Source organism: Saccoglossus kowalevskii, chromosome 6, assembly GCF_978046115.1.
Source record: "Saccoglossus kowalevskii chromosome 6, keSacKowa6.1, whole genome shotgun sequence".
Classification (NCBI taxonomy): Eukaryota; Metazoa; Hemichordata; class Enteropneusta; family Harrimaniidae; genus Saccoglossus; species Saccoglossus kowalevskii.
The window spans coordinates 7,370,790-7,396,843 of record NC_140646.1 but is presented as its reverse complement, the minus strand read 5'-3'; the positions used below and the strand labels follow the sequence as shown (position 1 = coordinate 7,396,843).

Below are 26,054 nucleotides of genomic sequence, written 5' to 3'. Positions count from 1 at the left end.
AGCATTAGAATATCTGTTTCATATATTCATGTTTATTTTACTTTGATATTCATTTTGTTAATTTCATTTGATTGTTTTTCTCCCCATACATATATCCCATAAATATTGTCAGACTCATTAAGAATGATATAAATTAATATCATTGAAGGAAATAAATACTGATATTTTAAAAACAATACATTGTCTGTTAAGCAGCAAATTTTGTGATATTAAATGTTGCATTCAACAAGAACATTGCAATACGTTGTTAAGCTGACTCGTGCATGCATTGATGCATATTAGGAGTGCCATCGTTCAGTGGAGTACCTGCTTTCTAATGTGCATTGATTATTTGCTCTACAGAGGCCATGAAGAGCAAGATGCTTATGATTGAGAAACGTTGCAATGACCTTGAAGTTCAGAAACATGCTGTCATGGAAGTCAATAATCAGTTACACGCTGAGAATGAATCACTAAAAAAACTAGCAGCTTCACTCAAAGAAAATGGTAAAAATATAATATATTGGTGGTTTTCATAAATAACATCTGGTTTGAACTCATGAACACCTGATTTAAAATTGTGAGCGCCTGATTCAAAATTTAAAATTCCCAGTTTTAAAAACTCATTTAAAATTTATGATTTTAAAAGTATGAACACCTGATTTTAAAATATGCGTACCATCAATGAAAATCACCGGACTTGTATTTAAGAACCTGATTTGAGTAAAATTATATGAACACCAGATTATGTTCAAAAACTTGATTTGTGAATTCAACACCTATTATGAGAATCACATGAATGCCAGATTTGCATTTAAAAACCTGAATTAATAATTTAAACCTGATCTGAAATAAAATAAAAACATTGTGAACTTATGATTTAAAATTGTGAACATTTTATTCATAATTAAGAAATAAACGTAATTTGAAAGATGTTTTGAGAAATTAAATCTGATTTAAAATTATCAACACTTGATTTGTGTTTAAAAACCTGTTTTTAAAAATCTGAATTTTCAATTCAAATCTGATTTGAAATTATTAACACTTGATTAAAAATTATGTCTAGATGTTAGAATATCCAAATATTGAGTTATGATTCTGAATGTGATTTTGATAATAACTACAGATAATGCATATGCTTCTATAATATTGAAAAACACTTACCACATTATTCTCTGTATTCTACATAGGTGCTGGAGCTTCATCATTAGCTTTCAGACAGCAGACTCAGGATATGTCTGAAGAAATTGAAGTTTTAAGAAGTACTGTACATCGGTTGAATGTAGAACTCAGTAGATATCAAGCCAAATATAGACCACCTGAAGTAAGTCTATTATAACTCAGTAGATATCAAGCCAAATATAGACCACCTGAAGTAAGTCTATTATAACTCAGTAGATATCAAGCCAAATATAGACCACCTGAAGTAAGTCTATTATAACTCAGTAGATATTAAGCCAAATATAGACCACCTGAAGTAAGTCTATTATAACTCAGTAGATATCAAGCCAAATATAGACCACCTGAAGTAAGTCTATTATAACTCAGTAGATATCAAGCCAAATATAGACCACCTGAAGTAAGTCTATTATAACTCAGTAGATATCAAGCCAAATATAGACCACCTGAAGTAAGTCTATTATAACTCAGTAGATATTAAGCCAAATATAGACCACCTGAAGTAAGTCTATTATAACTCAGTAGATATCAAGCCAAATATAGACCACCTGAAGTAAGTCTATTATAACTCAGTAGATATCAAGCCAAATATAGACCACCTAAAGTAAGTCTATTATAGCTCAGTAGATATCAAGCCAAATATAGACCACCTGAAGTAAGTCTATTATAACTCAGTAGATATCAAGCCAAATATAGACCACCTGAAGTAAGTCTATTATAACTCAGTAGATATCAAGCCAAATATAGACCACCTGAAGTAAGTCTATTATAACTCAGTAGATATCAAGCCAAATATAGACCACCTGAAGTAAGTCTATTATAACTCAGTAGATATCAAGCCAAATATAGACCACCTGAAGTAAGTCTATTATAACTCAGTAGATATCAAGCCAAATATATACCACCTGAAGTAAGTCTATTATAACTCAGTAGATATCAAGCCAAATATAGACCACCTGAAGTAAGTCTATTATAACTCAGTAGATATCAAGCCAAATATAGACCACCTGAAGTAAGTCTATTATAACTCAGTAGATATCAAGCCAAATATATACCACCTGAAGAAAGTCTATTATAACTCAGTAGATATCAAGCCAAATATAGACCACCTGAAGTAAGTCTATTATAACTCAGTAGATACATGTATCAAGCCAAATATATACCACCTGAAGTAAGTCTATTATAACTCAGTAGATATCAAGCCAAATATAGACCACCTGAAGTAAGTCTATTATAACTCAGTAGATATCAAGCCAAATATAGACCACCTAAAGTAAGTCTATTATAACTCAGTAGATATCAAGTCTATTATAACTCAGTAGATATCAAGCCAAATATATACCACCTGAAGTAAGTCTATTATAACTCAGTAGATATCAAGCCAAATATAGACCACCTGAAGTAAGTCTATTATAACTTAGTAGATATCAAGCCAAATATAGACCACCTGAAGAAAGTCTATTATAACTCTGTAGATATCAAGCCAAATATATACCACCTGAAGTAAGTCTATTATAACTCAGTAGATATCAAGCCAAATATAGACCACCTGAAGTAAGTCTATTATAGCTCAGTAGATATCAAGCCAAATATATACCACCTGAAGAAAGTCTATTATAACTTTGTAGATATCAAGCCAAATATAGACCACCTGAAGTAAGTCTATTATAACTCAGTAGATATCAAGCCAAATATAGACCACCTAAAGTAAGTCTATTATAACTCAGTAGATATCAAGCCAAATATAGACCACCTGAAGTAAGTCTATTATAACTCAGTAGATATCAAGCCAAATATAGACCACCTGAAGTAAGTCTATTATAGCTCAGTAGATATCAAGCCAAATATATACCACCTGAAGTAAGTCTATTATAACTCAGTAGATATCAAGCCAAATATAGACCACCTGAAGTAAGTCTATTATAGCTCAGTAGATATCAAGCCAAATATATACCACCTGAAGAAAGTCTATTATAACTTTGTAGATATCAAGCCAAATATAGACCACCTAAAGTAAGTCTATTATAACTCAGTAGATATCAAGCCAAATATATACCACCTGAAGTAAGTCTATTATAACTCAGTAGATATCAAGCCAAATATAGACCACCTGAAGTAAGTCTATTATAACTCAGTAGATATCAAGCCAAATATAGACCACCTGAAGTAAGTCTATTATAACTCAGTAGATATTAAGCCAAATATAGACCACCTGAAGTAAGTCTATTATAACTCAGTAGATATCAAGCCAAATATAGACCACCTGAAGTAAGTCTATTATAACTCAGTAGATATCAAGCCAAATATAGACCACCTAAAGTAAGTCTATTATAGCTCAGTAGATATCAAGCCAAATATAGACCACCTGAAGTAAGTCTATTATAACTCAGTAGATATCAAGCCAAATATAGACCACCTGAAGTAAGTCTATTATAACTCAGTAGATATCAAGCCAAATATAGACCACCTGAAGTAAGTCTATTATAACTCAGTAGATATCAAGCCAAATATAGACCACCTGAAGTAAGTCTATTATAACTCAGTAGATATCAAGCCAAATATAGACCACCTGAAGTAAGTCTATTATAACTCAGTAGATATCAAGCCAAATATATACCACCTGAAGTAAGTCTATTATAACTCAGTAGATATCAAGCCAAATATAGACCACCTGAAGTAAGTCTATTATAACTCAGTAGATATCAAGCCAAATATAGACCACCTGAAGTAAGTCTATTATAACTCAGTAGATATCAAGCCAAATATATACCACCTGAAGAAAGTCTATTATAACTCAGTAGATATCAAGCCAAATATAGACCACCTGAAGTAAGTCTATTATAACTCAGTAGATACATGTATCAAGCCAAATATATACCACCTGAAGTAAGTCTATTATAACTCAGTAGATATCAAGCCAAATATAGACCACCTGAAGTAAGTCTATTATAACTCAGTAGATATCAAGCCAAATATAGACCACCTAAAGTAAGTCTATTATAACTCAGTAGATATCAAGCCAAATATAGACCACCTGAAGTAAGTCTATTATAACTCAGTAGATATCAAGCCAAATATAGACCACCTGAAGTAAGTCTATTATAACTCAGTAGATATCAAGCCAAATATATACCACCTGAAGTAAGTCTATTATAACTCAGTAGATATCAAGCCAAATATAGACCACCTGAAGTAAGTCTATTATAACTTAGTAGATATCAAGCCAAATATAGACCACCTGAAGAAAGTCTATTATAACTCTGTAGATATCAAGCCAAATATATACCACCTGAAGTAAGTCTATTATAACTCAGTAGATATCAAGCCAAATATAGACCACCTGAAGTAAGTCTATTATAGCTCAGTAGATATCAAGCCAAATATATACCACCTGAAGAAAGTCTATTATAACTTTGTAGATATCAAGCCAAATATAGACCACCTGAAGTAAGTCTATTATAACTCAGTAGATATCAAGCCAAATATAGACCACCTAAAGTAAGTCTATTATAACTCAGTAGATATCAAGCCAAATATAGACCACCTGAAGTAAGTCTATTATAACTCAGTAGATATCAAGCCAAATATAGACCACCTGAAGTAAGTCTATTATAGCTCAGTAGATATCAAGCCAAATATATACCACCTGAAGTAAGTCTATTATAACTCAGTAGATATCAAGCCAAATATAGACCACCTGAAGTAAGTCTATTATAGCTCAGTAGATATCAAGCCAAATATATACCACCTGAAGAAAGTCTATTATAACTTTGTAGATATCAAGCCAAATATAGACCACCTAAAGTAAGTCTATTATAACTCAGTAGATATCAAGCCAAATATATACCACCTGAAGTAAGTCTATTATAACTCAGTAGATATCAAGCCAAATATAGACCACCTGAAGTAAGTCTATTATAACTCAGTAGATATCAAGCCAAATATAGACCACCTAAAGTAAGTCTATTATAACTCAGTAGATATCAAGCCAAATATAGACCACCTGAAGTAAGTCTATTATAACTCAGTAGATATCAAGCCAAATATAGACCACCTGAAGTAAGTCTATTATAACTCAGTAGATATCAAGCCAAATATAGACCACCTAAAGTAAGTCTATTATAGCTCAGTAGATATCAAGCCAAATATAGACCACCTGAAGTAAGTCTATTATAACTCAGTAGATATCAAGCCAAATATAGACCACCTGAAGTAAGTCTATTATAACTTAGTAGATATCAAGCCAAATATAGACCACCTGAAGTAAGTCTATTATAACTCAGTAGATATCAAGCCAAATATAGACCACCTGAAGTAAGTCTATTATAACTCAGTAGATATCAAGCCAAATATAGACCACCTGAAGTAAGTCTATTATAACTCAGTAGATATCAAGCCAAATATATACCACCTGAAGTAAGTCTATTATAACTCAGTAGATATCAAGCCAAATATAGACCACCTGAAGTAAGTCTATTATAACTCAGTAGATATCAAGCCAAATATAGACCACCTGAAGTAAGTCTATTATAACTCAGTAGATATCAAGCCAAATATATACCACCTGAAGAAAGTCTATTATAACTTTGTAGATATCAAGCCAAATATAGACCACCTGAAGTAAGTCTATTATAACTCAGTAGATACATGTATCAAGCCAAATATATACCACCTGAAGTAAGTCTATTATAACTCAGTAGATATCAAGCCAAATATAGACCACCTGAAGTAAGTCTATTATAACTCAGTAGATATCAAGCCAAATATAGACCACCTAAAGTAAGTCTATTATAACTCAGTAGATATCAAGCCAAATATAGACCACCTGAAGTAAGTCTATTATAACTCAGTAGATATCAAGCCAAATATAGACCACCTGAAGTAAGTCTATTATAACTCAGTAGATATCAAGCCAAATATATACCACCTGAAGTAAGTCTATTATAACTCAGTAGATATCAAGCCAAATATAGACCACCTGAAGTAAGTCTATTATAACTTAGTAGATATCAAGCCAAATATAGACCACCTGAAGAAAGTCTATTATAACTCTGTAGATATCAAGCCAAATATATACCACCTGAAGTAAGTCTATTATAACTCAGTAGATATCAAGCCAAATATAGACCACCTGAAGTAAGTCTATTATAGCTCAGTAGATATCAAGCCAAATATATACCACCTGAAGAAAGTCTATTATAACTTTGTAGATATCAAGCCAAATATAGACCACCTGAAGTAAGTCTATTATAACTCAGTAGATATCAAGCCAAATATAGACCACCTGAAGTAAGTCTATTATAACTCAGTAGATATCAAGCCAAATATAGACCACCTGAAGTAAGTCTATTATAACTCAGTAGATATCAAGCCAAATATAGACCACCTGAAGTAAGTCTATTATAACTCAGTAGATATCAAGCCAAATATAGACCACCTGAAGTAAGTCTATTATAACTCAGTAGATATCAAGCCAAATATATACCACCTGAAGTAAGTCTATTATAGCTCAGTAGATATCAAGCCAAATATAGACCACCTGAAGTAAGTCTATTATAACTCAGTAGATATCAAGCCAAATATAGACCACCTAAAGTAAGTCTATTATAACTCAGTAGATATCAAGCCAAATATAGACCACCTGAAGTAAGTCTATTATAACTCTGTAGATATCAAGCCAAATATAGACCACCTGAAGTAAGTCTATTATAGCTCAGTAGATATCAAGCCAAATATATACCACCTGAAGTAAGTCTATTATAACTCAGTAGATATCAAGCCAAATATAGACCACCTGAAGTAAGTCTATTATAGCTCAGTAGATATCAAGCCAAATATATACCACCTGAAGTAAGTCTATTATAACTCAGTAGATATCAAGCCAAATATAGACCACCTGAAGTAAGTCTATTATAACTCAGTAGATATCAAGCCAAATATAGACCACCTGAAGTAAGTCTATTATAACTCAGTAGATATCAAGCCAAATATATACCACCTGAAGTAAGTCTATTATAGCTCAGTAGATATCAAGCCAAATATAGACCACCTGAAGTAAGTCTATTATAACTCAGTAGATATCAAGCCAAATATAGACCACCTAAAGTAAGTCTATTATAACTCAGTAGATATCAAGCCAAATATAGACCACCTGAAGTAAGTCTATTATAACTCAGTAGATATCAAGCCAAATATAGACCACCTGAAGTAAGTCTATTATAGCTCAGTAGATATCAAGCCAAATATATACCACCTGAAGTAAGTCTATTATAACTCAGTAGATATCAAGCCAAATATAGACCACCTGAAGTAAGTCTATTATAGCTCAGTAGATATCAAGCCAAATATATACCACCTGAAGAAAGTCTATTATAACTTTGTAGATATCAAGCCAAATATAGACCACCTAAAGTAAGTCTATTATAACTCAGTAGATATCAAGCCAAATATATACCACCTGAAGTAAGTCTATTATAACTCAGTAGATATCAAGCCAAATATAGACCACCTGAAGTAAGTCTATTATAACTCAGTAGATATCAAGCCAAATATAGACCACCTAAAGTAAGTCTATTATAACTCAGTAGATATCAAGCCAAATATAGACCACCTGAAGTAAGTCTATTATAACTCAGTAGATATCAAGCCAAATATAGACCACCTGAAGTAAGTCTATTATAGCTCAGTAGATATCAAGCCAAATATAGACCACCTGAAGTAAGTCTATTATAACTCAGTAGATATCAAGCCAAATATATACCACCTGAAGTAAGTCTATTATAGCTCAGTAGATATCAAGCCAAATATAGACCACCTGAAGTAAGTCTATTATAACTCAGTAGATATCAAGCCAAATATAGACCACCTGAAGTAAGTCTATTATAACTCAGTAGATATCAAGCCAAATATAGACTACCTGAAGTAAGTCTATTATAACTCAGTAGATATCAAGCCAAATATAGACCACCTGAAGTAAGTCTATTATAACTCAGTAGATATCAAGCCAAATATAGACCACCTGAAGTAAGTCTATTATAACTCAGTAGATATCAAGCCAAATATAGACCACCTGAAGTAAGAAACACACAGGTCTTTATACAGCAATGAAAACATTACTGATTAACCATACAGCAAACCTAAAAACATATTACCCCATATTTGTTATACATTCATGTTTTCATATATTCACATGCATTGTTATTTATGTGCACTGTTCATGAGTAAAGCACAGTTATTGCAGCAAACTATGTCTAATCAAGACTTTATTGTTGGTGGTGGTTTCTAAATGGTTATCATGCTTTATTTTCAACAGAAAGGAGACCCACCTGGTATGCCATCAGTTGGTCCAGTTCCACATTGGCTGACAAACACTAAGTACCTTGCTCCATTACTTTTATCATATGATGACAGACTCAAAGAGAAAGATTCAACTATAGAAGCATATGAGGTGAGTACTTCTACCAGATATGCATGTTGTCTTCAGATTTGGATTCTGTTCTCATGATAAATCATATTATACTCTTGTCACCAATGCAATTCAACCGATGGTAAAACTCTGCATTTCAATGTGGCATGGAGGCAGGTTTTCTTTTTTGAAAAATATGCTATATTTAAATAAATAAATATACTATAAACTTGTGACATGGCAACAATGCAGTGTGATAATAGATTTCACTGAACACATGAAAGCATGCAGAAATTGATTTAAAATTCTTGCTGTCCTTATATCTCAAGAAAGGATGTAAAATATTAATAAGGTCTTCATGACTGATGTATACACTGGAGAGGTAAAAGTTCACCTCTGTCACACTCTGTACTGCATACATTATGATATTTTAGTGTTAGCCTGACACATTAACTCTTATTCTCTAATTTAATACAAAATTTGTGCTCAGTATTATTATGAATATTATAAATGATATATTCCTATTTGTGTTTGTATTTTAGCATGAACTGAATCAGTTTAAGAGTCGCGTAGAAGAGGTTATTGAAGAGAACCAACGACTACATTCAAAATCAGAGCAGTATGAAAGAACAGGGAAATCTTTCATATCACCCTCAGAATGGTTAGTGATTTAATAGCAATTCAAAACAAAATTGGTGGCAGCATTATACTAGACATCTTTGCCAGCCAAGACATGTTTATTCGGACATCTACACACTTCTCAGCAAATGATTGTATATAACTTCCTGGTATTTCAAACAAGTGTGACATCAGAGACAAATGACTCCCCATATAATGGTGGTACAGGGAGTCCAAGATGACATCACATGTGAGAAATATCAGCATGTTATATATTTACTAAATATGTAGACACAGTCCCCAAGTCATAGACAAGTTTTGAGTAGGAGACTATTTTTATTAAATTTTTTGAGGTCCAAACGTAGTTTTGAATCTCCTAGTTCAGCATCGTTCGAAACGCATGGTTTCGCTAAAGGCGGCTATTCATAACCAGCCCACGAACCCGTGCGTGATTGCGTTAAATTGAGTCATTTGATTGGGCGCACCAAGGAGCTGGCGCTACCAATCAGTGTTGCTGTATCATAAATTTGAATGTCTGGGGTCATCACAGATTAAAACAATGGCCGCGTGCAGGATTTGCGCTAATTCACTGCGAGTCAAGAACAGAAAGGTCTATATTTGTTGACTCGTTTCCAAAATGTTTTATTACAACGTTGAAAATTGCTTGTGGGCAATTGAATGAAGTTGATGGAATGTCTAAACATTTGTGCAAATTTCTGTTTTATTAAACTGATAACATATCGACTTGCCCGATCCGGTCTTCGTTGCAACAAACCATGGTTACTACATGTAGTTCTAGTTCTAGTAACCGTGAACAAGCACATCATTTCCCTCAGATACAGCACTAAGCGCTTTCTTTTGATGGTCAGTAAGTTAGTTCATAGTTTGTTCTATATTCCACTATTTTAAATTTACCAAATATGTGTCGTTTATATCGTGAGTTCTAATTGGGTGATGCAAATGAGTCTGAGTGAATCTTATAATCGCTTGAGGGCGTGCGACATACAGTAAATTGTAGTGAAATCTGCCAAGGGTTAATGTTGAGGCTTCGGCCGAATAAATGGTCCTTGGCTGGCGAAGATGCTAGTTCCGTAGCCTACAATTTACCATATTTATTTATTTATTTAACACTGCCACGGACTGTTTACTGCATCAAAAACATAACGCTTCATGTGTATATGGTTATTATTTCCAATAACTGTACAATTTGAAATTATTCCTGTTGGTAGAATCCCTAACTGGTGGCTTATGCTGGGTAGACAATGGGAAATTCTTGTACCAAATTATTCAACATTGTAAATATATCAAGTTTTACCCGGTACATGTATCTTCTTTGCTGTATATCCCACAATTTGTTCATGTTACAAACATTTCCAACTTGTTTACAGTAGCGACAAATTTGACCAGTTTAGTCCAGTACCATATCGTGCACATGTGTGGTATGGAATTTATGAAATGATAACTAGTAATATGATAACATAGTCACATATTTAGAAAGCACCCTCAGAGCAGACAACTGTGTAATTTTGCTGAACTGTGACAAACTTCAAACTGTAGAAGTTTACAAATAAAGGAAGCAACTATTCATATTATGTACTCGTAACCTAGAATGCCTCCTTCTTGAATAATAAGATAATAACCCATATTCTCTAATAGTGTCAGCCCCAAGACCCAAACTATAGAACCAATCTATGATTCTAATAATTGAATTTGTTGTTTGTTTTCAGGCATCAACTTCAAGAACAAGCCAAGTTAGTATTAGAAGAAAATCAACTATTAATGGAACAGTTGGACATTCAGCAAAATAAACAGAAAGAAGTACACAAACAACATCTACAAGAAGGTACATTATGTATACCTCATATTATGTGTTTGTAGTGTGGTCACTTTCTCACTTTCAAATCCCCATGTCAGATAATATATCTTTATTGGTGATTTTTTTAATAAATACTCAAGATGCACATTCATTAGATTATAAAATGTGTTTGTTTTCTTTTTCTAGTGTCGCGGATATCGAAAAAGCTGATCCTGTCTGAGTCAGAGAAAAGTAGCCTGGAAACTGATCTAATGGAAGTGAGACATAAGTACAGTTCATTAAAAAATAAACATGAAGCATCATTGGTTGAAGGAGATCAAAAGATGCCAATACAGGAGCATTATAGTACTGTTGCTGATTTCAAACGGTAAAATATATGCATTTATGTTAATCAGATTATTTTAATGTATGGACAAACTATAAAGGTGGCTTCCTGATATGATTCTCTGTATTGGCAGTATTAAGTGTTTTATATGGATATATGTATATTGTATATATGAAATTACAGTCTATTTTTCCACTTAGTATTTTCCTAGTTTTTAGCTCCGCTGTCGACTTTGTCGAGCGGAGCTTATCATATGAGTGATTGTCCGTCGTCGTCCGTCGTCCGTGTCAATGTTTTACTTTTTCGACTTCTTCTTGAAAACTACAAGCCTGAATGCTTTGATACTTGGTGTATATGTACCTTGGGTAGACCTCTCTTAGGTTTGTTCATTTCATGTTGATATCTTCAATTCTCTAATTTTGGTGAATATTTTTGTCATTTTTGGTAAAAAGTGATATTTTCGACTTCTTGTTAAAAACCGCAAGTGCAAATGCTTTGATAATACATATATAGGTACTACATGTGGACCTCTCTCAGATTTGTTCATTTTGTAATGATATCTTTAATTCTCTAATTTTGGTGAATATTTTTGTCATTTTTGGTAAAAAGTGATATTTTCGACTTCTTGTTAAAAACCGCAAGTCCAATTGCTTTGATACTACATATATAGGTACTACATGTGGACCTCTCTCAGATTTGTTCATTTCGTGATGATATCTTCAATTCTTTAATTTTGGTGAATATTTTTGTCATTTTTGGTAAAAAGTGATATTTTCGACTTCTTGTTAAAAACCGCAAGTCCAATTGCTTTGATATTACATATATAGGTACTACATGTGGACCTCTCTCAGATTTGTTTATTTTGTGATGATATCTTCAATTCTCTAATTTTGGTGAATATTTTTGTAATTTTTGGTAAAAAGTGATATGTTCGACTTCTTGTTAAAAACCAATAGTTCAATTGCTTTGATATTACATATATAGATACTACATATAGACCTTTCTCAGCTTTGTTCATTTTGTGATGATATCTTCAGTTCTCTAATTTTGGTGAATATTTTTGTCATTTTTGGTAAAAAGTGATATTTTCGACTTCTTGTTGAAAACTGTAAGTCCGATTGCTTTGATATTACATATATAGGTACTACATGTGGACCTCTCTCAGATTTGTTCGTTTTGTGATGATATCTTCAATTCTCTAATTAATTTATTTTGGTGAATATTTTTGTAATTTTTTGGTAAAAAGTGATATTTTCGACTTCTTGTTAAAAACTGTAAGTCTGATTGCTTTGATACTATTCATATTGTTCATTTTCTAATCATGTCTTCAGTTCTTTAATTGAAATGTGCATTGCTAACAGCGGAGCTATCTCAGCCGATAGGCTGCTTGTTAATTCATGTTATTTCTTTTTCAATTTGAGATTATTCCTGTATTTTATTACAGATCGCTGTCAGATTTGAATGAAAAACATGCAGAAGAATTAGAGAACATCTTGCTAAAATTACAGGCCACTGAGAAAGAAAAGAAGACCTTAGCCTTGAATTTAACAGATGCTAAAGCAGAAAATAAACAACTAGAAGGGGAAATAAGAGCCCTGCAGAGGGCGCTAAAGTAAGTATTATTATTATACACGCAATGATTGGTTTAGCACTCTACACTACATCCCAGAGTGCTTACAGAAGAATTGCAGAAGCAGTAAAAAAAAGTTTTGAAATCTGTTTTAAATAAGGTTTTCGAAGACTATTCTGATGGTAAATATGGCATGTCAGCCATATGTTTTCATTGTTTTAGAATTGTCAATATGTTTTAGTAGTGGACTATCAAAAGACCTTAGATGACACAATGAAACGTAATGAGCTCAGGTAAATAGTCAGGGCAATGTCTCAATGAAGAATTTTAAATGATGATTTTATACTTGATGTGATGCACACATTTTAGCCAGTGTAGATTTCAAAACTGGTGTGATGTGATCAGACTTGTTGGTACTGTAGACAGAATATACAGTGTTCTACAGGCAATGCTTTTATGGATTCCTAATAAATTTACATATCAACGTTATTGTTCAACAGGAAGTCGCAACATAAGATTGTTAAAATGCAGAAAGAGTTGGAATACTTAGAGAATAAAGGTGCAGTTGCCAGTCATCATCTGGACAGTGTGTTAAAAGTAGCTGAACAAACTGTACAAGAAAGAGATCATTATTACCAAGCTGTAAGTAGATTGTCATTTAACAGTGTTTGTGATAATGTTAGTTGTGTGTTAGACTTGGTAAAAAATTGAAAAATTATAAAGAATTCCTGAAAATGAGAATTCTATTGCTGGAATAACCAGATTACCATAGTATCCAGATGCATTGACAGAAAGAAAACTATTGTCAGTGTCTTATATATTATGTTTTCCGTTTGCAATTTTATTGTTCAACATCTGACTGTGTCTTATGAGGACTGTATTATTGTGTTGGCATTGGAAAGACTAGTTTACACCGGAAAATACAACTATTGGCCATGAATTCATTGCTCAGTTTATGGATCCAAGGTTGGGAATGTTGGGATGACTTTGTTCATATGAAAATTTGTGCTTACAACTGGTTTTTAATCCGTGTCCAAAACGTTCACAGAATGGTCGTTTTGTGCACGTTTTCGACACCGCTTATCAGCCACCTCAAGTGCCAAATCCATGAAATAAACAACCAATGTCAATAGAGTAGCCTAGGTGTTAAAAATGGATTAAGGCATCAATACTCATTTCGCTCAATATTTTGCTTTTATAGCATTTTAATCAACAGCATATTGCTTAATTTCCGACTGAAAAAATGACCATGTTTTTATCCCTTTTCTCACTTGCTTATTAAAAACACTGACCGCTTGCTCAAACACTGACCACTGGCACATGAGTTGTCAAAATGGTTGTTTTTAGTGCTAAAGTGTGAGGATTAAACTAGTATTAACCATTTTTTAATTTCGAATGACACTTCCAAACCATCATACTTTGTTTTGTTTGCGAACGCATCTTGAACTACATGTATAACCTCTTGTTATGTGAACGTTCCACAACAAGCTGGTAGAGCCACCTTGTTTCAACAATATGATTATCAACACATTTATGTGACACAGGCAATGCTAACTCCTTAGGGCAGAGAGCAGATACACCAGGAACATATTGATGCCACGGCCATGTATTTGAAATTTAAAATTTCTGGGTTCGCGAGCTCGAAAAATTAAGTGGAAATTATTCAACATGCTGTTGCAAAAGCGAGTAAAAATAATGACCGAAAAGCAGAAACGAGCAGGAGGTTGGGTGAAATTAGTGCTGTACATTCAGGTTCTTTGTAAAAATACGATCGGCCAAGATCTACCGGTATATCATTCTGAAGCACGCCAGAGACACACAAAATGCAGTTTTAAATATTGACACCGATCGTATTTTTTAAATGAGCCCCCCAAAAAAATTGTATGCTGCTTAAGCGATGATCGATCAAAACAGACTCGTTTTGCAAGTTTTAACGGCTACATTCTGCTGAAGATATAAGACTTCACTTTCGGAGTTATTACCGAAGCTGATGTACGACAGCAAAAAAACAATAACATTTGCATTGGTTATGTGAAATGGATTAGCATTCATGTAGGTCCAATCAGTACTGTTGTATCGTCTATTTCGTCAACCGAACATTACCACCCGGACATACTTGTCGATTATTATTGCAAATGTCATTTCTTTTTCCCTGGTCAATGAATTCAGAATCAATTGGGTATAAGTCCGTTATTTTACAATGATTTTCACTTGGTTTCACGTGATAGTTACATGTTTGTAATCTGATTTACCTTATAGCATTACAAACAGGAAGTCCTCGGTATGGGTCAGAGTACTACATGTAGTATACCCCAGACCACTCGTTTTGATGAATGGTCTGGGTGTGGCTTGTGGGTAAGAATAGAAAATGGATTTCGGTGAGGTTGTGATTATTTGGATTTTTGAGAACGGATTATCACGTCTAGGGGTGAATTGTTAATAGGTGAATAATAGTTCATCGTCTTGCATACACTGCAACAACAAAGGTTTATTTTTTAACACAGATCTCCAGTCAAGAGGGTGGCGTTTGGACGTAACCCCAAAGTTAAACCATAGACAATATAGTAGGAAGGACAAGCAACTCCAGCGATTCTATTGTAGCAGTGTAGGCTGGAAAAAAGTTAAGCTGATTTAAACTAACGGTTAACATAAACTAAATGTTTATTTCGATTTCGCGTTAAATGCGTGTTTTTAGGCGGCGAGAGTCGTGAACTTTCGCGAAATGTGTAATTTCGTTGACGAGAGTTGCTTAAGGTATTCTAAATGGCCGTTGCAGATCACGAGTTCCCGTGTGTAGATGATTTGTTCAATGTTTTTTGAGGGGGGATTTTGATGACGATGGAAATGATAGTGAAGAAGATCCAAACGCATTAGACACAGCAATTCATGTTGACAACCATGTGTGTGATTCAGAGCCCGGGCATCAACATCGAAAATAGCAAAGATTTGCGTTTTCTTGATCGTCACGTTAAAGAAACCCTTTGAAATACTAACAAAAAACCAAAAATAGTGAAAATAAAATAATAAAGAAAATCTTGCCTCATTTATACACAAGTGTTCGTGTTGAAATTATTAATAAAAACGGGGTACAACGTAGGTAGACGTGCATTCAGGCTGAAAGACTGGACGTGTAGTCAAGATGGCGACAGACGTGAAAATGCAAGACAGAATGACAGTCTATTAAAAGAAATGCGAGACAGAGAACAACAAAAACCAAGCGTAGTCGGTGAAAATAACAAAGTTTGAAGATTCATGCATCATGAAAACAATAATATTCGTGTATTTTGTCGAAAACGAGGTACAAACTTACACAAGCATCAAGATGACGACAGACATGAAAACGGACGGTTTGAAAGGTAATTTCAAAAAAAGTGCAAGACAGAGAACAAAAAAAAAAGAGCACAATCGGTGGAAAATAACATAATAAGAAGATTCATGCATCTTGGAAACTAAAATATTAGAGTATTTTGTCAAAAACGGGGTACAACCTTAGACATGAATTCCGGTTGAAAGAGTGAGCTATAGTCAAGATGGTGACAGACGGGAAAACATATGGATTCAAAGTCTGTTTGAAAAAAATGCGTAGCAGAGAACAATAAAAAACGAGCATTGTTGGTGGAAAATAACATAATAAAAAGATTCATGCATCATGAAAACAAAAATATTCAAATATTTTGTCAACACGGGGTACAAACTGAATATAACATTTAGCTGCCACCACATTCAGTTAACATGTACGGAAACATTACTGTCGTCTGAAACTAACTTTTAATTTTATTCAATTAAACAGGAACATATATATTAAAAGTAATATTTATTTGTGAACCATGTTCACGAGAACATCTGATAACTATTGTGTGTTCAAAAGATGCGTATTGCGGAAAGAAAACGACTCGTTTGAGCAAGGATACTTGTAGTTCGATACGAAAGTACATGTAGTGACATTGCATCAAAGTAACAATGACATCATTGTTTACTTGCTCATTATAATATTCCAGCCCAGCTTGCGTTGGGCATACAGCATTCGACTTTGGTGTTACTATACTACTATACTGTCTATGGTTAAACAGGGCCCAAATTGAGTGGAAGAGCTGTCCATGCATTGACCAATCACACAAGAGCTCACAAACACCAACGAGATATTTGTTGTTGTACTTAACCCCCTTTGTTGGCACTACAAACAAAGGAACGTTTATAGACTTAACGTTGGATTTAGATCGTGTTATAATCCAAAGAGTTGTATACACAAATTTTCATATGTTGTTAATGACTTTGTTCTGTTGTAGTTATCAACACCACTTGTGGCTCTGTCATTCTCTCTTGAAATTCACCATTTGATATCAATATCCAAGTTTAGTGATGCAATGAGCTCAAGATAGCTTTTATTTTTTGCAGGCCCAAAAAGAAGCCCAAGAAAAAGAAAAAGTTGTTAATAAGATGATGGAAGGAAATATCACTATTGGGAAAATGCAGGAAAAACTGAAAGTATGCACTGATCTATTAGTTTGCCACAACCCTACATATTGGATTTATAGTTTTATAGCTTGGAATACTTTGTCTGTTTGGGAACAGTCTGATTTAGGACTTGCGGTTTGGGTTCCATCTATGCAAACCATGCTAAGGTGACATACACACCAATTAGTTTAACTGATTTTTACCGATTGGGGGGCAGTCCCAAAACATGTCATGAACCATTTATTAGGCATGCCTGGAACAATTTAATTTAATTTATTCAAACTTGGTATGCATTGCACTAGATGTTGGCTTTATTTTTATGATCTCAATAGGTACAAAGAATACATCCCCAAGTTGATGTATGCAATATCTGTTAAAACCACATGCTCAATAATAGTGTTGTAGCCCTAGATCAGTCATGCATTATAAATACATCTTTCTTATTCATACTACTCATCCTTGTACCTACATGTAACTAACTGTGAAAAACTGCATTTAAGTTGTACTCAAGGCTCTTCTATGTTGGTTATCTGGTCCAAAATTTAACTACCGGTAACTAAGATGTTTTTTTTACCAAAATTGCAGTGAAATGAGTTTTCACCATGCTATTTTTATTATACTGTATGACACTGTTTTTAAAAACTGATAGTTTCATATGCTTTCAAGTAGCAGAGCTACATACCGATTAGCCAGTGACAGACCATTTCATCTTTTTTTGCCATTTTACCATCATTGGTTCATTCCAAGCTCTCTGTCTTGACAAACCTCTATAAACTCATTGCCAGGCAATTAATGCATATTAATAACCTAATTTGCATTTTGTGAACCTTACTCATATTTTATCATTGATACAATCACTTTACTAGTAACCGTACAGGGACCATGTCATTGACAATGTCTAGTCCAACAACACAAACAAACAGGGGTGTGTGGAGTTCATAAAACCTTTTATTCCACATTCTTGCCAATAAAAAGGTAACAGTTTTAAAACTCTCAAACAAATTAACAACTGTGAAGCAATGAGAATTTGCATTCTTGCTATTTTATATTATACATGTATATATATTATGTAGTTTTTCTTTCTACTCTCACACTTTTAACATCAATAGTGATTTGTGCAGTAAGGAAAATAAGTCTGTTGTTTCAGATTTACAAAAAAAAAGCCATCAGAAAGGCAGGGCGAAACTCAGGTCCAGTAAAAGTTGCCATGGACTGCTGAAAAAGTATAAATTCTCAACCCCTTTCTGTTTTTATTGCTAGTTGTACAAAATGAAAGCAGAAGAAAAATATGGTAATTTTGCTTTAAAACTACAAGAAAAATCTGAAGATTTCAACCACAAAACACAGGAGTATGAAAGAGAAATGAGACACCTGCAACTTCTGCTCAAAGACAAACAAGAATCCTTGGATAATATGTCTGATGAAAAAAGGTAAGATAAATTTATATTGACACTACATGGCGCTGTGGTGATTGAGTTAACTTTAAAATAAGTTATAGTTGTTTCACAGTCCTCTGTAGACTGTTGTCACTGTTGACTGAATTTCTTTGAAATAGAGCTCATTACAAATGATTAAATAATACCTTTGATCACACTTTGGAAATTAAACAGTTTGGAACGGCTGTCAAGACAAAAGTTGCTCATATCATTAGCATTGTGCAGTGAAGGAAATATTTGATGACATATTTTAAATTCAAAATTTAGAATCTTTTAAAACCAAATAATTTAATTGGTTTAAATAAAAAATAACCTTGGCATATTTTCTTTAGCCTATCAAAAAGGAACCTTATCAACCTCACAGAACATTTCATATTGGTATTTCAATAAAAATGTTACTGCCCGGAAGAAAAAACACCTATGATTTTAGTAGCATTTATTGAGATATTTTTAAAGCCTTGTGGCCCAACCTTTTTAAAATTTCTGTTTTTTTTCCTCTTAAAACCATTTTGTTTTGTGATGTAAATTTATCGATGTGAGGTGATTCATCGACCTAATAGTAATACATATTTTAATATATATGAACAAGATTGAATAAAACAAGCAAACTAAGTAAAACTGACTTCAAAGCTATATCTACAATGAAACTGACCTTAAAAAACAGTGTGTGTGTTTGTGTTTTTACAAATCAAGCATAAATTCATATTATAAAGTTAATTTGTCAGCCCCAATATGATGGTGTATATACCGGTATATTGTTCAAAGGATGCTGTCATGGCAATGAAATTTTAACAATAGTTCAGAAAAGTGTGACAAACATATTTTTGTTCCACATCAGTATGGTCAAAATTTGAGATATAATTTTTCAAATGCCCACTATTTTCAAAATCTATAGATCATTCAGGCCACACTATGTAAGCATTTATTATTCATCTAATCAGAGGTTCCACACATTGTATGCATGTAACTTACATTATATTTTTTTCAGAGGTTCCACCAGGCAATAATATTCAACACATTGTATGCATGTAACTTGCATTATATTGTTTTCAGAGGTTCCACCAGGCAATAATATTCAACACATTGTATGCATGTAACTTACATTATATTGTTTTCAGAGGTTCCACCAGGCAATAATATTCAACACATTGTATGCATGTAACTTGCATTATAATGTTTTCAGAGGTTCCACCAGGCAATGATATTCAACACATTGTATGCATGTAACTTACATTATATTGTTTTCAGAGGTTCCACCAGGCAATGATATTCAACACATTGTATGCATGTAACTTGCATTATATTGTTTTCAGAGGTTCCACCAGGCAATAATATTCAACACATTGTATGCATGTAACTTACATTATATTGTTTTCAGAGATTCCACCAGGCAATAATATTCAACACATTGTATGCATGTAACTTGCATTATAATGTTTTCAGAGGTTCCACCAGGCAATGATATTCAACACATTGTATGCATGTAACTTACATTATATTTTTTTCAGAGGTTCCACCAGGCAATAATATTCAACACATTGTATGCATGTAACTTGCATTATATTGTTTTCAGAGGTTCCACCAGGCAATAATATTCAACACATTGTATGCATGTAACTTACATTATATTGTTTTCAGAGGTTCCACCAGGCAATAATATTCAACACATTGTATGCATGTAACTTACATTATATTGTTTTCAGAGATTCCACCAGGCAATAATATTCAACACATTGTATGCATGTAACTTACATTATATTGTTTTCAGAGGTTCCACCAGGCAATGATATTCAACACATTGTATGCATGTAACTTGCATTATATTGTTTTCAGAGGTTCCACCAGGCAATAATATTCAACACATTGTATGCATGTAACTTACATTATATTGTTTTCAGAGATTCCACCAGGCAATAATATTCAACACATTGTATGCATGTAACTTGCATTATAATGTTTTCAGAGGTTCCACCAGGCAATGATATTCAACACATTGTATGCATGTAACTTACATTATATTTTTTTCAGAGGTTCCACCAGGCAATAATATTCAACACATTGTATGCATGTAACTTGCATTATATTGTTTTCAGAGGTTCCACCAGGCAATAATATTCAACACATTGTATGCATGTAACTTGCATTATAATGTTTTCAGAGGTTCCACCAGGCAATGATATTCAACACATTGTATGCATGTAACTTACATTATATTTTTTTCAGAGGTTCCACCAGGCAATAATATTCAACACATTGTATGCATGTAACTTGCATTATATTGTTTTCAGAGGTTCCACCAGGCAATAATATTCAACACATTGTATGCATGTAACTTGCATTATATTGTTTTCAGAGGTTCCACCAGGCAATAATATTCAACACATTGTATGCATGTAACTTACATTATATTTTTTTCAGAGGTTCCACCAGGCAATAATATTCAACACATTGTATGCATGTAACTTACATTATATTGTTTTCAGAGGTTCCACCAGGCAATAATATTCAACACATTGTATGCATGTAACTTACATTATATTGTTTTCAGAGATTCCACCAGGCAATAATATTCAACACATTGTATGCATGTAACTTGCATTATAATGTTTTCAGAGGTTCCACCAGGCAATGATATTCAACACATTGTATGCATGTAACTTACATTATATTGTTTTCAGAGGTTCCACCAGGCAATAATATTCAACACATTGTATGCATGTAACTTACATTATATTGTTTTCAGAGGTTCCACCAGGCAATGATATTCAACACATTGTATGCATGTAACTTACATTATATTGTTTTCAGAGGTTCCACCAGGCAATGATATTCAACACATTGTATGCATGTAACTTACATTATATTGTTTTCAGAGGTTCCACCAGGCAATGATATTCAACACATTGTATGCATGTAACTTGCATTATATTGTTTTCAGAGGTTCCACCAGGCAATAATATTCAACACATTGTATGCATGTAACTTGGATTATAATGTTTTCAGAGGTTCCACCAGGCAATAATATTCAACACATTGTATGCATGTAACTTACATTATATTTTTTTCAGAGGTTCCACCAAGCAATGATATTCAACACATTGTATGCATGTAACTTACATTATATTGTTTTCTATCTGTAGGAGAGTTGAAAATGAACTTGAAACTATTTGGCAATCAGCCACTGCTGATAACAGACGAATGAAAGCTGCATTATCAAAATCACTGAGAAAAAGTATAAATGTTTACCAGGACGGTGCTATGTATAGAACTGACTCAGATGAGAAAGTACACATGTCATCCGAAAGTGATAATTAATATGGTCAAATAATATTGCGAATGTTCACAGATTTTTTACCCAATGTATTGACATGTTACACAGTAAACTATCAATCTGAATGTACATTTATCATAAAGGAAATGGTCACCCAAATTTGATTCCATACATGATGAGCTGTGTTATAGTGTTCTCACTACCTAAATACATAAAGCATGACAGCTAATTTTAGTGACATCAATTTTATATACATGTATTGTGTGTCACAATAGAAGCAAACTCTTTTATTTTTTGGAAATCATATTTCGTTTGCCAAGCATGGTAAAAGTGCCATGCTCACATGTTTTGTATTCTAAGTACCGTGTTTTTTCCAGAAAATGTTGGCACCTTGCCCCACCCAATATGATAGTTTTTGTATTTATTCTCTTTTAGACCAACTATTTGAATCATATTTGTATTCATGTAAGAAGGTAACTATAATATTTCACCAAATATCTGAGCCTAGTCTTTAATTTGCAGAGTTCTCAAATTGTCATTAATTAAATTATGTGTCCATTTCCAAGGTGCCTTTAAATACTTCAGTCAGGGAAAGGTGCTGTTCTTGCAAAACTTACATGTCTGCTACATGATTTTGTTATGTGTAATATAGATATTTTGTGTTAAGATGTATTTTAAAAATAGAGGAAATATGTAATTATGATTTGAATGTAAATTTGCCATCATACATGTATTTTATGAAATTATTTGTATATGATAAATTGTGATTCAGCGGACTTTATATGCTACTAGTCATTAATGTGTCTCAATCCCTGTCAAGTAAAAATGTAAACACTGTACACTGAATGGCCTTGCTCAAGACAGAACAGAATATTTGTACAAGTGTATATCATAACCATATTTATGTGTGTGCATTTCATTTGTTTTGTGACAACCAGTATTACTCATTATGTAAGTTCTGAAATACTTTTGTAAATATACATCATTGTAATTATTTTGATAATCTTGTAAATTCAGTTTGAATTAAAACTGCATTTCTTGACATGCAGTTTATCTTTCATTGTTAAATCATTGCCTGATTTGTAGACACCAAGCCCAACTCTGATGAACTATAGACCACCTAGCTTAACTGTAATGAACTGTTGCCCACTTATCACAACTATGGTGAACTTTCCAGTAGCGAGGATAAATTTGATACTGCTTGGCTTTATAACTGTAATGAACTATGGCCCACTTATCACAACCATGGTGAGCTTTCCGGTAGCGAGGATAAATTTGATACTGCTTGGCTTTATAACTGTAATGAACTATGGCCCACTTATCACAACTATGGTGAGCTTTCCGGTAGCGAGGATAAATTTGATACTGCTTGGCTTTATAACTGTAATGAACTATGGCCCACTTATCACAACTATGGTGAGCTTTCCGGTAGCGAGGATAAATTTGATACTGCTTGGCTTTATAACTGTAATGAACTATGGCCCACTTATCACAACTATGGTGAACTTTCCGGTAGCGAGGATAAATTTGATACTGCTTGGCTTTATAACTACAATGAACTATAGACCACCTAGCTTATTTGTAATGAACAGTGGCCCACCTATCACAACTATGGTGAGCTACTACTTAATAACTGAACTATAGTTCACCCAGTTTAATTGATTGTGTTTTCTTTCAACATTTTAAACAAATAAAGCCTGCATGCATTCTGATGCAGTAGATTTTGTACATTAAGGAATGTATTTCTAGATTTTTATCTTAATTAATGTAATACATTTTGTAAATTATGGAATTAAAGCATTTATTTAATAGCAAATATAATATTTGGGATTGTATAATTGCCTGGTATTAAATAATCTCAATATGTGAAATGAATTTTTGTTCAGTAATGAAATTTCTGGTAGGTTTCTGGAAGGTTAAAAGTAATTCACTTGTTATATGAATGTTGTTAAAATTGGCTGAGAAGTCTGTTTATATAGGATTAGGTTTGTCCCTTGGAACATTGCAATATCCCTAGCAAAGTTGACATGACATACACTTTTGTTTTCAATTTTCCACAATACATGTATCTATAGAGTTATGTCAAACTTGTATCTCTTATCAAGAAATGACGCAAAGCAGAGTTATGTCAAACTTGTATCTCTTATCAAGAAATGATGCAAATTAGAGTTATGTCAAACTTGTATCTCTTATCAAGAAATGACGCAAAGCAGAGTTATGTCAAACTTGTATCTCTTATCAAGGAATGACGCAAAGCAGAGTTATGTCAAACTTGTATCTCTTATCAAGGAATGACGCAAAGCAGAGTTATGTCAAACTTGTATCTCTTATCAAGGAATGACGCAAAGCAGAGTTATGTCAAACTTGTATCTCTTATCAAGAAATGACGCAAAGTAGAGTTATGTCAAACTTGTATCTTTTATCAAGAAATGACGCAGAGCAGAGTTATGTCAAACTTGTATCTCTTATCAAGGAATGACGCAAAGCAGAGTTATGTCAAACTTGTATCTCTTATCAAGGAATGACGCAAAGCAGAGTTATGTCAAACTTGTATCTCTTATCAAGGAATGACGCAAAGCAGAGTTATGTCAAACTTGTATCTCTTATCAAGGAATGACGCAAAGCAGAGTTATGTCAAACTTGTATCTCTTATCAAGGAATGACGCAAAGCAGAGTTATGTCAAACTTGTATCTCTTATCAAGGAATGACGCAAATCAGAGTTATGTCAAACTTGTATCTCTTATCAAGGAATGACGCAAAGCAGAGTTATGTCAAACTTGTATCTCTTATCAAGAAATGACGCAAAGCAAGAATGGCAAACTGATGAATCTTCTTGACATCACATCAAGCCGGCCAATTATCGGTTTAGACGATGCAAATACAAACAGGATTACAAAGTAGAGTGAAACCCGCTCAGATTCAAACATGCAAGTGGACATTTTCAATAATTTGAAAATGCAAATTTGAATTCAAAATAAAGTCTGCTGGCAACTTTGCAATTACACAGTATGGAAAGTTGTTGAGTCATGTAGAGAGAGTAAATTTACAAAGAATGTTGGTGAAGTGTGAAAGGTTGGTTCAATGTAAAAGTGTGTGGAAAGTTGAAGTATGGATAATTGGTAAAGCTGTGTAGAAAGTGAATAAAGATACCCTATGTGCAAAGTCAGAAAAGTACACTTAGGCTGAGAAAAAAAATATGTTTCTCGCACACATATTTTGAACTATGCGCCTCAAACGTTTTTTTAGCTCCGCTGTCTACTTTATAGGTACTACATGTAGACCGCTCTCAGGTTTGTTCATTTTGTAATGATATCTTTAATTTTCTAATTTTGGTGAATATTTTTGGCATTTTTGGTAAAAAGTGATATTTTCGACTTCTTGTTAAAAAACGCAAGTCCAATTGCTTTGATATTACATATATAGGTACTACATGTAGACCTCTCTCAGATTTGTTCGATTTGTAGTGATATCTTTAATTCTCTAATTTTGGTGAATATTTTTGTCATTTTTGGTAAAAAGTGATAATTTCGACTTCTTGTTGAAAACCGCAAGTCTGATTGCTTTTATATTACATATATAGGTACTACATGTGGACCTCTTTCAGATTTATTAATTTCGTGGTGATATCTTCAATTATCTAATTTTGATGATTATTTTTGGTGAAAAATGATATTTTTGAATTTATGTTGAAAACAGCAAGTCCCATTGCTTCGATACTATACATATTGTTCATTTTTTTAATGATATCTATTCTTTAATTGAAATGTGCATTGCTAACAGCGGAGCTATCTCAGCCGACAGGCTGCTTGTTTTTTATTCTAAAGCATTCCAAAATACGCTTGTACTCGCAGTTGTCTCAAATTTCCCCCATTTTAGCTCAGTATTAAAAAAAAAACAAAAAAAAAACGCATCGTCATTTTAAAATTTCCATGAAACAAGAAACAGAATTTTTTTTCCTGCCCTTAGTGTTGAAATTGGAAAATTCGTCCGCAAAATAGT

General features: G+C 33.2%; 1 protein-coding gene across 3 annotated transcripts in view; it reads left to right on the top strand.

The window, feature by feature from the left end:
* The window catches only part of LOC100379045 (centrosomal protein of 89 kDa-like), a 51,499-nt gene extending 27,624 nt beyond the window's left edge, over positions 1-23,875 (top strand). For all 3 annotated transcript variants that reach the window (XM_085499997.1, XM_085499996.1, XM_085499998.1), the window contains 11 exons: positions 343-486; positions 1,170-1,303; positions 8,471-8,605; positions 9,106-9,224; positions 10,909-11,024; positions 11,184-11,364; positions 12,767-12,934; positions 13,393-13,534; positions 17,288-17,377; positions 18,608-18,777; positions 21,924-23,875. In XM_085499997.1, the coding sequence (XP_085356123.1) occupies positions 343-486; positions 1,170-1,303; positions 8,471-8,605; positions 9,106-9,224; positions 10,909-11,024; positions 11,184-11,364; positions 12,767-12,934; positions 13,393-13,534; positions 17,288-17,377; positions 18,608-18,777; positions 21,924-22,098 (1,574 nt within the window). In that variant the 3' untranslated portion in view covers positions 22,099-23,875. The remainder of the gene's footprint in view (positions 1-342; positions 487-1,169; positions 1,304-8,470; positions 8,606-9,105; positions 9,225-10,908; positions 11,025-11,183; positions 11,365-12,766; positions 12,935-13,392; positions 13,535-17,287; positions 17,378-18,607; positions 18,778-21,923) is intronic.
* The last annotated feature ends 2,179 nt before the right edge of the window (positions 23,876-26,054 follow it).